The following is a 13,679-nucleotide window of genomic DNA, read 5'->3' on the forward strand; positions in this document are numbered from 1 at the left end:
AATGGCCCATAATAATATTGTACAACAGAGGCAACTCACGGATGGCACAATCAGGTACCTTGTACCTCGGGCACTACTGTTCGAAACTCACTCAGCCCTTATGGAGTTTACATGCTTCTCAAATACAATCACAATCCCTAAGTGGCGTACTGCAATGCAAGTGGAATTCAACGCCTTGCTTCAAAACTAGACTTGGTCTCTTGTTCCACCAATGGCAACCAAGAATGGAGTGGGCTGCAAATGGATTTTCAAACTTAAAAGAAAAGCTGATGGGTCTGTTGAACGCCACAAGGCAAGGCTGGTTGCCAAAGGCTTTCACCAACAAGCTAGACTTGACTATGGTGAGACTTTTAGTTTGATTGTTTTTTTTTTTGATAAGTAGAGAATTTTATAAAAAGCGTAAAGGCGCCCCTAAGCATACATGAAGTATATAAAAGGACACCAAAATAGGAAAGAGAGGGGAAGGGGAAAAACACCCGAAAAACCCAAACATAAGGAAACCCAGAAAACCCCTACAAAACCAGCCCACAAAACCCCGAGACTAATACATCACATTAGGCCGCTTAGCCTTGCCCCTACTAGAACCAAAACCTCTAGCATCATAATTAATCGAGCACTCTAAATTCTTCACTTCACGACTCCCTTTAAACTTAGAAGAGGAAACTGAAGCCTCTAGACGATGCTCCGCATCAATTAGAGTCATGAAGTCTACAAAGCCCTTCACATTCCCCTCGTGGGAGACCCCTAAAGTATTAACACAAAAGCTAAGATCAATCGCTGCCTTGGGAGGATCACCAATCTCTTCAAAACCACGTTCCCGTGAAGATTTGCCCACCTCTGAGAAAGACATTAAAGGCGGGCACCCAAGCATAGACTGGACCGAAGAGAGTGGAACCACTCCCACTTCTGGCGGAGGAAGAGCCGCGCCGCTTGGGAGAAGGAAGCCACGCCGAAGGATAGGCTGATAGCCCTCGTCTTGAGCAACCGTAGACTTTGCACAAGTTGACAAGGGCTTGGAGACAACCCCACAAACTGTCTTGGAAAGCTCCTTAGGAGCACTGAAAGTCTCAAGAGCCTCTGCAAGCAGATGCTTATCCAATTTGCCAACCTTATTCTTCTGAGAGTATGAAAGCATCGACTTGGATTCTGACGGGTAAATAGGCGCGCCAGACTCCGACATCACAGGGAGGGAGTAACGCAGCCTTTCACCTAGAGCATCTGCGCCTGAAGAGCAAACGCTGAGAGCTGGAACAAAGAGAGCCGGAGAAGGAGCCATCTCAGACGAAGGCGACAAAAGAGGATCCCCACCCAGAGCTGACCTCACCAAAGCAGAGACACCAACGCCCTCGGAACCAGAAGTAACGGCCGACGACGACACGTTAGGAGCTTCAAAACTGTACGGAGTAGAGGACTTTTTCCCGAGAATCTCCATGGCAGAAGAAACCGGAGGAAAGGGAGAGGAAAGCTCTTTTGACTCTGGAAGAGAGGCTGAAGAAAAACCCACAACTTCCGGCACTGGGGCACCCAAGCTCGAAGGAACATAACTCATACCCGCGTTAGATCCATGAACCGGAGCTAACCCACACTTTTTAGCCTTCTTAAAGTAATCCACTCTTCTAAGACCCGACTTCCTGGTCTTTTTAGAAAAAGACCTACAACCCACCCTTCTTGACCTAGGCCTAAAACGCATACTGCCCAACCCAAGGCAACACTTAGTCCTGCCCATGCTATGCTTCAGCCCATCAGAGGAAACCCAGCCCAAATGAGACCTATGCGCACAAGCCCAAAGAAGCCACTTTTCAAAAATATCAAAAAGCTTCCTGAATATCCCCAACTCCTGCACTGCAACATCACCTGCAACCTCAGCAGCATCGACTGCATCCCTCTTCTTGGAACACGCAAGAAGGTCCTTACCCAGAGGACTGGGAGAGGAACTCTCCAGAGCGTAGCAGTCGACCGCAAGGCCTTGACCCAGAGTGTCAATGGACAGCACACAGCTGTCCATAATTGTTTCGTGTTTCCTTATTTTTAGCCCACGATTGTTTCCTTATTTCTCCATTTATTATTTTGTATAGTTAGCGTATATATTTGACAGATTATAGTTTACAGGTATAGGGCTAGAATCATGCAGGACCATATTTCCTTTCCATGTATAGCATCCTTGTAAAGTCTATATAATACACAGAACTCAAGGCTAGATTATTCAGCCATTCAAATAATATTTTGTCATGGTATCAGAGCCCAATTGCTAAGTTTTCCTTTCCCTGCATTTTTCTTCTTCTTCTCGGTTTCGGACGTGATGCTGGTGGATTTCGGTCAGGTCTGTGGTGTACCCGTGCTTTTTTTTTCTCCTCGTTAGGTCTGGTCTGAGTCTATCGGACTAGTTTGTGTGGTCCTGTGGTGTCGGTGCAGTCTCCCCTTGGTGGTTCTGGTGTTTCGCTGGTTTGGGTACTCACTGACAAAATATTATCTGAAATTCTGCCTTTAGCCTTGAGTTCTGTATATTATATAGACTTTACAAGGATGCTATACATGGAAAGCAAATAAGGTACCGCATGATTCTAGCCCTATACATGTAAACTATATTCTGTCAAATATATATATGCTAGCTATACAAAATAAGAGATGGAGAAATAAGGAAACAATTGTGGGCAATAAGGAAACAATTATGGACAGTTGTGCTGTCCATTGATAGCCCCCCTCAAATTGATGCAGGGTGATCAACTAGCATCAATTTGCGACTTAGGAAGCAATGTCGAGGACGAGTGAGAGCCTTGGTAAAAATATCCACAATTTGTAGATCAGTAGAAATATGAGGAAGAGTGATAATCCTAGCTTCAAAGGCTTCCCGGATAGAGTGACAATCCACTTCGATATGCTTGGTGCGCTCATGATAGATAGGATTGGCCGTGATCTGAATAGCACTGGTATTATCGGCATGTAGAGGTGTAGGGTCGATCAAAGAAAAATCTAACTCAGCAAGCAAACCACGAAGCCAAATAATTTTTGAACAAGCAAGGGACATAGCACGGTATTCAGATTCCGTAGATGACTTAGAGACTCTGTCTTGCTTCTTACTTTTCCAGGAGATCAAGGCATCACCTAAGAACACACACCAGCCAGTGATGGAGCGACGTGTATCTGCACACCCAGCCCAATCAGCATCACTATAAGCAGCAAGACGAGTAGAATTGCTGGCAGGGAAGAATAAGCCACAAGCAGAAGTACCGTGAACATAGCGTATGATCCTTCGGACAGCAGTCAAATGTAGATGACGGGGAGTCTGAAGGAACTGGCTGACTTGCTGGACAGCAAAAGAAATGTCTGGTCTAGTAATGGTGAGATAAACGAGGCTACCCACCAACTTCCGGTATAAACTGGGATCAGCAAGTAAGTCGCCCTCCTCTTTGCGAAGCTTGACATTTAATTCCATGGGAGTATCGACAGAAAGAGCCTCTTGAAGACCAGCTGTAGCCACCAAGTCACTAGCATACTTATGTTGATTGAGAGAAATACCGGAGGGACCACGATGCACCTCAAGACCAAGAAAATATGTGAGAGACCCAAGATCTTTCATATGAAAGGACTCCGAGAGATGAGTTTTGAGCTGGTCAAGTAAAGTGGAATCGGAACCAGTGATCACAATATCATCAACATAAACCAATAGAAGAACAATACCCATGTCGGATTTCCAAAGAAACAAGGAAGTGTCATACTTGCTCTGCTTGAATGAAAATTGTAATAAAGTGGTGCGGAATTTATCAAACCAGGCCCTCGGAGCCTGTTTGAGACCATAAAGGGAGCAACGAAGCTTACACACATGTGAAGTCGGAGAAGGAAACAATCCTGGAGGTGGCTTCATATAAATACACTATTTAAGATCCCCATGAAGAAAAGCATTTTTAACATCCATCTGATGTAGGGGCCAATCATTGGAAGCAGCAAGGGCGAGAATTGTACGAACAATAGTCATTTTAGCCACTGGAGCAAAGGTCTCTTCATAATTGACACCATACTCCTGATTATTCCCAAGAGCAACAAGCCGAGCTTTGTAACGATCCAAACTTCCATCAAATCGAACTTTGACCGAGTAAACCCATTTGCATCCTAGAGGCGCAATAGTAGGAGGACAGGGCTCAATGTCCCAGGTGTGATTGGCCTCTAGAGCGGCAATCTCTTCCTGCATAGCATGTCGCCAACACTCATGCTTGGCAGCATGTGAGTAACAGTTGGGAATATCAAAATTGGCCAATGTAGCAGTAAGAGCTGAAATAGAATTGCCACCACTGGAAGAAGAAAATCCATACCTATCTGGAGGGACAGACACTCGAGAAGAGTGACGAACCAAAGGCATAGGAGGTGCTGCCACTGACTGAATGTGGAGCGTGGTAGGATCAGATACCGGGTGAGCTACTGGAAGAGACTGTGAGCGGGAGCGTCTTGTATACACAATACCTGGTTTAAATCGTGAACTGACGGGAGGAAGATCTGAGAGCCACTCCTCAAAGGAGGGAAGAACCACAGTAGAAGATGTTGGCAGAGAGGACACAGGAAAGAAATGTTGGTTTTCAAAGAAAATAACATTCCTAGAAATGCGAGTACGATTTAAGGTAGGATCATAGCAAACAAATCCCTTTTGACACACATTATATCCCAAGAAAGCACAACGGACAGATTGAGCAGATAATTTATGTCGCTTATGAGGAAGTAAATGAACAAAGCATACACTACCAAAAGTACGAAGATTATCATAACTAGGATGCTTAGCAAATAAGCGGAAATAGGGAGACTCCAAATGTAGGACTTGAGAAGGTAAACGATTAATCAAGTGAGTAGCAGTTTTCATAGCCTCTACCCAAAACATGGACGGAACAGAAGATTCTAACAAGAGAGTACGTACCACATCGAGGAGATGACGATTTTTGCGTTCGGCTACATTTTGTTGAGGAGTAGAAGGACATGAACGTTGATGAAGAATACCCTTAGACGCCAAGAAAGCCTGAAACTCAGTAGACAAATATTCACCACCGGAATCGGTGCGTAATGTCTTAATAAAAGAGGAAAACTGATTGGCAACATACGCAAAAAACTCAGTGAAAATACGAAAGACCTCAGATTTAGAGCGAAGAAAGTAGACCCAAGTAAATCTGCTATGATCATCAATGAAAGTCACATAGTATTTAAATTTTTTATGTGAACTCACTGGGGAAGGACCCCAAACATCACTATGGATAAGATCAAAGCAGTGAGATGCCCCGACTAGCATGCAAAGGGAAGGGAAGAATTTTGCTTTTACCAAGTTTGCAAGAAGCACACTCAAGAGAGAGAGAATAATTATTTTTATTACCAAGTAAACCAGAGTTCAATACATGAGATAAGATCTGAGTATTAGGATGGCCCAAGCGACGATGCCACACCATACTAAGATCGGAAATATTATTACAAGCAAAAGACTTAATAGAAGAAACTGGAACATGCAAAAATAGTGGAAACAAGCGCCCCACTTTAGGTCCCTTCGCGATCTACTCCCACGTTATCTGCTCCTGCACAACACAACCATCACCAGAAAATTTAACATCACAATTATGTTCAACTAATTGGCCAATAGAAATAAGATTCGTGGAAAGCTGAGGAGCAAGAAACACATCAGTGAGCGTAGAAGAGGCATCTCCGACAGCAGCTATTGGCAAAGAACTGCCATTGGCAGTTTGAATAACTGAGTGACCATCATAGGGCCGCACACGACTCAAAGCGGTGTGAGTAGGAGTCATGTGATTAGAAGCTGCCGAGTCCACGTACCAGAGTTTAGGGGAAGGATTACCTTGAAACCCCATTGCTGATAAGGCCGAAATGAGAATCTGTAGCACCATTGCGGGAGTGCAATAATCTAGTGCAGGAGGAGTAGCAAGAGCGGTAGGAGGCGTGGCAAGAACCGAAGTCTGAAATGCTTGGGCGGGACGATTCGAGGGACGAATACGACATTCTTTGATAATGTGACCCTTCTTGCAATAAGACCCCAAAGGGCTTTGCCCTTGAGAAAAAATTCAAACTGAAATGCTCAGGTAGCATAATTGGTGCCTGTAAACTTAACACACACAGGAGCAGAATCCATAGAGAATAAAGAGAACCCGAGAGGAGAAGATTGCCGAGAAACCTACCGAGAGTGACAAACTGCACTGTTGCCTAGAGAAGTGCCGAGAAAAAAAACCACCGAGAAAGACAGCACCGCCTACCCAGCAGTGACCGAGAAAAAAAACCACCAAGACCTCAAACAGAGGCTGCCGAAGACACCAACACAAGCTGCAGAAAACCGATCCGAGAGACTTGAGCCAAGAGAATTGGGCCGAGAGTGACAGACACCGAGAACCAGAAACCGAGAGAAAAAATCGCAGGGAAAAAATTAAGCAATTGGGCTCTGATACCATGACAAAATATTATCTGAAATTCTGCCTTTAGCCTTGAGTTCTGTATATTATATAGACTTTACAAGGATGCTATACATGGAAAGCAAATAAGGTACTGCATGATTCTAGCCCTATACATGTAAACTATATTCTGTCAAATATATATATGCTAGCTATACAAAATAAGAGATGGAGAAATAAGGAAACAATCGTGGGCAATAAGGAAACAATTATGGACAGCTGTGCTGTCCATTGACACTCACCGCACAGTGGTTTGTCACTCTCGGCACAAGTCTCTCGGAACAGTCTTCTGCAGCTTGTGTTGGTGTTTTTCGGCAGTCTCTCTCGGCACAATCCTCTCGGCCCAAGTCTCTCAGAACAGTCTTCTGCAGCTTGTGTTGGTGTTTTTCGGCAGCCTCTGTTTGAGGTATTGGTGGTTTTTTCTCGGTCACTTCTGTGTGGCGGTGCAGTCTGTCACTCTCGGTGGATTTCTCAGCAATCCTCTTCTTTGGTTTGTTCTTTTTCGACTTCTCTCCATTACAACACAGTTGTTTTTGGGCCCTTTGATTTATCTCGGGTTCTATTTATTCTCTATGGATTCTGCTCCTGTGTGTTAAGTTTACAGGCACCAATTATGCTACCTGGTCATTTCAGTTTGAATTTTTTCTCAAGGGCAAAGCTCTTTGGGGTCATATTGATGGCACGGATGTTGAACCATCATCCACTTCTGAAAAATCTAAAGCTGACGGGTCTTCTCCGTCATGGGCTGTGCTTGATGCACGTATCATGTGTTCGTACGATTCTCGCCTTTGCTGCTTCCAGTGATTGGCCCCTACATCAGATGGATGTCAAAAATGCTTTTCTTCATGGGGATCTTAAATAGTGTATTTATATGAAGCCACCTCCAGGATTGTTTCCCTCTCCGACTTCACATGTGTGTAAGCTTCGTCGCTCTCTTTATGGTTTCAAACAGGCTCCGAGGGCCTGGTTTGATAAATTCTGCACCACTTTATTACAATTTTTATTCAAGCAGAGCAAGTATGACACTTCCTTGTTTCTTCGGAAATCTGACATGGGTATTGTTCTTCTATTGGTTTATGTTGATGATATTGTGATCACTGGTTCCGATTCCACTTTACTTGACCATCTCAAAACTCATCTCTCGGAGTCCTTTCATATGAAAGATCTTGGGTCTCTCACATATTTTCTTGGTCTTGAGGTGCATTGTGGTCCCTCCGGTATTTCCCTCAATCAACATAAGTATGCTAGTGACTTGGTGGCTACAGCTGGTCTTCAAGAGGCTCTTTCTGTCGATACTCCCATGGAATTAAATGTCAAGCTTCGCAAAGAGGAGGGCGACTTACTTGCTGATCCCAGTTTATACCGGAAGTTGGTGGGTAGCCTCGTTTATCTCACCATTACTAGACCAGACATTTCTTTTGCTGTCCAGCAAGTCAGCCAGTTCCTTCAGACTCCCCGTCATCTACATTTGACTGCTGTCCGAAGGATCATACGCTATGTTCACGGTACTTCTGCTTGTGGCTTATTCTTCCCTGCCAGCAATTCTACTCGTCTTGCTGCTTATAGTGATGCTGATTGGGCTGGGTGTGCAGATACACGTCGCTCCATCACTGGCTGGTGTGTGTTCTTAGGTGATGCCTTGATCTCCTGGAAAAGTAAGAAGCAAGACAGAGTCTCTAAGTCATCTACGGAATCTGAATACCGTGCTATGTCCCTTGCTTGTTCAAAAATTATTTGGCTTCGTGGTTTGCTTGCTGAGTTAGATTTTTCTTTGATCGACCCTACACCTCTACATGCCGATAATACCAGTGCTATTCAGATCACGGCCAATCCTATCTATCATGAGCGCACCAAGCATATCGAAGTGGATTGTCACTCTATCCGGGAAGCCTTTGAAGCTAGGATTATCACTCTTCCACTGATCTACAAATTGCTGATATCTTCACCAAGGCTCTCACTTGTCATCTGTCAATGGACAGCACATGCTGTCCATAATTACTCTTTCCTTTGTCAATGGACAGTGACAGCACATGCTGTCTTTCATTTGTCAATGGACAGTGACAGCACATGCTGTCTCTCCTTTGTCAATGGACAGTGACAGCACATGCTGTCTTTCCTTTGTCAATGGACAGTGACAGCACATGCTGTCTTTCCTTTTGTCAATGGACAGTGACAGCACATGCTGTCTTTCCTTTGTCAATGGACGGTGACAGCACATGCTGTCCATAATTGTGTAGTTGGTAGATATAGGTAGATAGGAGGCGTGAATGATGGGGGGGGACTTTATTTTTTCAATGTATAGCATTCATGTAAAGTCTATATATATTAAAAACAGAACTCAAAGGCTAGATAGCCATTCACATAATATTTTGTCAATATTTTGTCATCATCGACATTGCTTCCTAAGTAGCAAATTGATGCTTGTTGATCACCCTGCATCAATTTGAGGGGGGCTGTCAATGGACAGCACATAGCTATCCATAATTGTTTCGTGTTTCCTTATTTTTAGCCCACGATTGTTTCCTTATTTCTCCATTTATTATTTTGTATAGTTAGCGTACATATTTGACAGATTATAGTTTACATGTATAGGGCTAGAATCATGCAGGACCATATTTCCTTTCCATGTATAGCATCCTTGCAAAGTCTATATAATACACAGAACTCAAGGCTAAATTATTCAGCCATTCAAATAATATTTTGTCACAGAGGACCGAAGGAGGACTGTACTATCTATTACTTATTCTGCAGGTTGGTCTCTCAAACAAATAGATATTCAGAATGCATTCCTTCATGTCTTCCTCTCCGAAGATGTATAAATGATTCAACCACCCGGATTCATACACCCAAGCTATCCAGATCATGCCTGCAAGCTCCACAAAGCTCTTTATGATTTAAAACAAGCTCCCCGCGCCTTGTTTTCTAGACTAAGTGAGAAATTATTTCAACTTGGTTTCACGGGCTCTAAGGTAGATTCATCTCTGTTTATTTATAGCAACACATCTGTCACTCCTCATCTATGTAGGTGATATAATCAACATAGCCTTTGTTCCTGCTGCAATTACTGACCTACTTCAGCTTCTTAGTGTTGGCTTTGTTGTTAAAGATTTGGGTGATCTTCACTATTTTCTTGGGGTTGAAGTCCTCTCGGTCAAGTCGGGTCTCCTTCTCTCCCAGTGCAGATATATTCTGGTCATATTGAAGAAAACAAACATGCTGGAGGCCAAATCTGTCATGTCCCCCATGGTAGCCTTTGCTGGTGATCCAATGGAAGATCATTCTCTATATCGCAACACTGTTGGCTCTCTACAATACCTATCACTGACACGGCCTGATTTGGGTTTTGCTATTAACTTTGTCTGCCAGTTTATGCATAGACCAACTAAACTACACTGGCAAGCTGTAAAAAGGATCCTTCGATACCTAAAGCAAATAGTATCTCACGACCTTCTTCTTCATCGAACATAGTCCACCAGTTTACAAGCCTACTCAGATGCCGATTGGGCAGGCTGCCCAGATGAGAGACACTCCACAGGAGCTTATTGTGTCTTCCTTGGCTCGAACTTGATCTTATGGAGCTCTAGAAAGCAACCCATCGTCTCACGCTCTTCTACAGAAGCAGAATATAAATCGGTTGCTAATACCACTTCTGAATTTCTTTGGATTAAAGCTCTTCTTCATGAACTCGGTATCTCTGTCTCTTTTCTACAACTAAACTATGGTGTGACAACATTGAGGCTATGTACATGTCAGTAAATCCAGTATTTCATGCACGCACAAAGAATGTGGAAATCGACTTCCACTTCATTAGAGATCGCGTTATTGATAAATCTTTGGAAATACTCTTCATTCCAAACTCGGACCAATTAGCAGATGTTCTAACCAAACCTCTTGTCTCCACTCGGTTTCAAAGGTTGTGTTTCAAGCTCAACGTCCGTTCTCCCACGTTGACCTTGTGGGAGGGTATTAACGCACCTGACTTATCACCTAAAGACTCACATCCTATATGTGAGTCTAGGGAGCCTAGAGATACTCATCCTATACGGAACTCTAGTGATAGAAAGATAAGTTAGAGTTACACTAAAACTACAATTTTAATGTAACTGCATGCTGTGATAGAAAGATAAGATACAGCATGCAGTGATAGAGAGATAAGATAGGAATTCAAATGTAAAGAGATAGAGTTGTAGTTAACCTAATATATTGTAAAGCTATATATATCAATACATGCTCACCAAGATGAGCACGGTGGAAATTATACAGCAAAGGTGTTCGGGTATTTGGGTGTTCTATGAATAGCTTATAATGTTAAATTCTTGATGTGCTTTGGGAGCATAAATGAATCCTATTACGGGATCATTGATTTTTATTTTTTGTTGATATGTGTGCATGTATGTGTAACAAGTACAAAGTTGACATAATCATGCAAAGAGTAATTTTGGGTTATTCAAGGAGTGCCTTGATAGGTTATAATATGAATTTCTTCCGCTAACTTCAGCGTGTATTGGAATCAATAATGGCACCATCAATTCTGTGTTCCTTTTTCCCCCTCTGTCTCTCCGTTGGTGTACACAAGACAAAGTTGATTTGACTTTGTAAGGGTTATTTTGGATTATGTAGAGAGTGCCTTGATAGGTTATAATGTGAAATTCGTAAGGTGATTTGAGCGGATAGGAGTCGAATGATGGCATCAGTGGATCCTTTCTTTTATTGCTGTTTTTACTACTATTATATTTTTTGTCGATGAAAGACTTTAGTGAGTGGGACTGCAGAGTAGTGGTTGATAAATTGCTTCCTTCTGGTCTTATATCACTTGACTTCTAGGGTTTCCATGTTGATAATCTTGGTTTTTAGCATCACTCTTTTGAATTCAAGACATCGTTGATTTCCTTTTAGCGGAAGATATTCACAAATATGACTGAAGTTTAGTTGTCTTGCCTTGTCTGGCTGTGAGTAGTGTCTTTTAATTCTGTCAGTGTAATTGATCACAGATTCCAGTCCATCCAATCCCAACCATTGCTGGCTGATCTCTGTTTACTTGATCATTAACAGAAAGGAATATTTTGAGTTCACTGATTCAAGCTGAAGGCATTCTATAAGTACAGTGAGGGAAAAGATGGGATTTGCCAAAGAAAAAAAAAAGGAAAAATTTAGAACTTCAATTTGACAAATTTAAGGCTCTGTTTGGTAAATGGTTTTGTTGTGGAATTTTTGTTTGAATAGTAGTAAGAAGTGATTGATGTGATATAAAGTATAAAAAAGTTTGGAATTGTTTTGTAAAAAAGTGAAAAGTTTTGTTTTGTAGTGTGTTTCTTTATTTGAATAGTATTAAAAAATGATTGATGTGATATGAAAAGTGAAAAAAAGTTCGAATGTTTTGGATTTGACTTTTTTGGGAGAAGTGAAAAAAAACAGGAGAGGAAGAGTAGAGGGTTGCCAAATAGTGCCTAAGTTTTTGGACTATGTTATTCTCTGTCACATGGACTTGGTAGTCAACAAAAAAAGTTTTATGGACTGGGTATGGACGTCATGTGTGGGTTTCTATTCAAGTATTGGATTAATTTCCACCATTTTAGAGCATCAGACAGCAATACTTTTACCCCTGTCATATATTGTAGTCATTAACGTAGCAGGGTTAGGGTTTGGGTAAACAGATTCTAATTGTCTTACATAGCTCAGGCTAGATGTAAAAAAGTATACTGACGACTCTGGAAATAAGCTTTGTTGACATTTTCCTTGCCATGTACTCTAAGAACTCTAGCTGTTCAGTTCAATATGTCAAAAAATGGAAGCTATTGAGCTAATACTTATTTCTTCTGCACTTTAGGCATCTTTCACTGTCCAATCAACAGCTTCTGGTGTAAAACCTAAGAGACCTAAGCGTGATATGGGACCCCTTCTTCCTTTTGAAGAACTGGTGAATGAAATGGAAGTTGCTTTGGATGACTCCTGCAAACAAGATGAAGATGGTATAAGTAATGCACTGGAAGACTGCTCTCTTCCTGAGCCATGTGCTTTACTACATGTAACAAATAGGCGAAAAATGCCACTCAGGAACAAAAGCTTACCCATGGTTTGCCACACACCTTTTCCTCTGTTTTCTTATACCTGGTTTGGGCCCTAATATCTGCACTTCTGGCAGGCGGACAATGAGTTAGAGGAAATGCAAGTGGAATATGAAGATTTGTTTTTAAAATTCGAGACTCAGGTTATTATTTTTATTTATTTATTTACGAATCATACTTTTCTGAAAAGCAACAAAAGGTGGCCACAACCCATATACACTGGAATTGATACTTCTGTTCTTTAAGACATTAGAAAATTGTGGTTCCTCTGTTTATTAATATTATGTTTTGTTTTGTTTTTTATTTTTTTTATTTTTTAAATTTTTGGTGCAGAGAACCATGGATGAGATACAAATTGATTTCTTAACCAGAAAGCTTATTGAGGCTGATTTTTGTTGGGTTGAAAAATCTAATGACTATTCCATGTATCATATCAATAAAGATTCCGTTAATGGGGACAAAAATGTTAGTATAAGGGAGTCAGAGGCTATTCTTGTGATCAAGCGGCTTCAAGAGCAGGTTCATGTCAAATTTTTTTTTTTTGCTTACACTATATGTTCCCTATTTAATTTTATTTTCCAAATTGTCTATCTCATAGATTAAGATGTTGGAAACGGAGAGGTCTTCGAGCCAGCAAAATTTGGATAGTATCGTTGAGATGGCGACAAAACAGAACATATGCGCTAGGGAGAAGTGTGAACAGGTAATCATTGTCTAAATCATGCATGATCTCGTTGTGTGATTTAAGAGTGAGTATCTACTTTAAAAATTTGATTGAAGTCATCTATGAATTTGGAAGCTTGAGTCCGTTATAGTGATAAACTTAGCTGGATAATGAAAAAGTAAGTGTACTCCATATGAATTGTAATGAATACCTTCAACCCCATATGAGTTCTCAATTATGCCCGTCTTTTCAAATACTAAAGTCAATGCACAAGGCAAGCAATTATCATTTTACTATTATTATTATTATTGTTATTTTTTTAGAAGTAATTTAATCTCATTAGAAAATCGCAGAGGGGCACAACCCTAATACACATGAAGTATATAGGAGAATCCCCTAATTAGGAGAAAAAGATGAACAAATGTTCAAAAAAATAAGAAAACTAGAAAAAAGCAAGCTATGATATGCTGCTATCCATGCGTATAAAGCGTTGAACATAGTCATTTTCAGCTCTACCAACAAAGT

At 41.5% G+C, this 13,679-nt stretch overlaps 1 protein-coding gene across 4 annotated transcripts in view; it reads left to right on the forward strand.

The window, feature by feature from the left end:
- The window catches only part of LOC133872861 (kinesin-like protein KIN-7O), a 61,933-nt gene that overhangs the window by 17,039 nt on the left and 31,215 nt on the right, over positions 1 to 13,679 (forward strand). For all 4 annotated transcript variants that reach the window (XM_062310489.1, XM_062310486.1, XM_062310487.1 and 1 more), the window contains exons 15-18: positions 12,253 to 12,498; positions 12,568 to 12,633; positions 12,824 to 13,009; positions 13,089 to 13,193. In XM_062310489.1, coding sequence (XP_062166473.1) covers positions 12,253 to 12,498; positions 12,568 to 12,633; positions 12,824 to 13,009; positions 13,089 to 13,193 — 603 coding nt within the window. The remainder of the gene's footprint in view (positions 1 to 12,252; positions 12,499 to 12,567; positions 12,634 to 12,823; positions 13,010 to 13,088; positions 13,194 to 13,679) is intronic.

This window comes from Alnus glutinosa, chromosome 7 (assembly GCF_958979055.1).
Source record: "Alnus glutinosa chromosome 7, dhAlnGlut1.1, whole genome shotgun sequence".
In the NCBI taxonomy this organism is placed as follows: domain Eukaryota; kingdom Viridiplantae; phylum Streptophyta; class Magnoliopsida; order Fagales; family Betulaceae; genus Alnus; species Alnus glutinosa.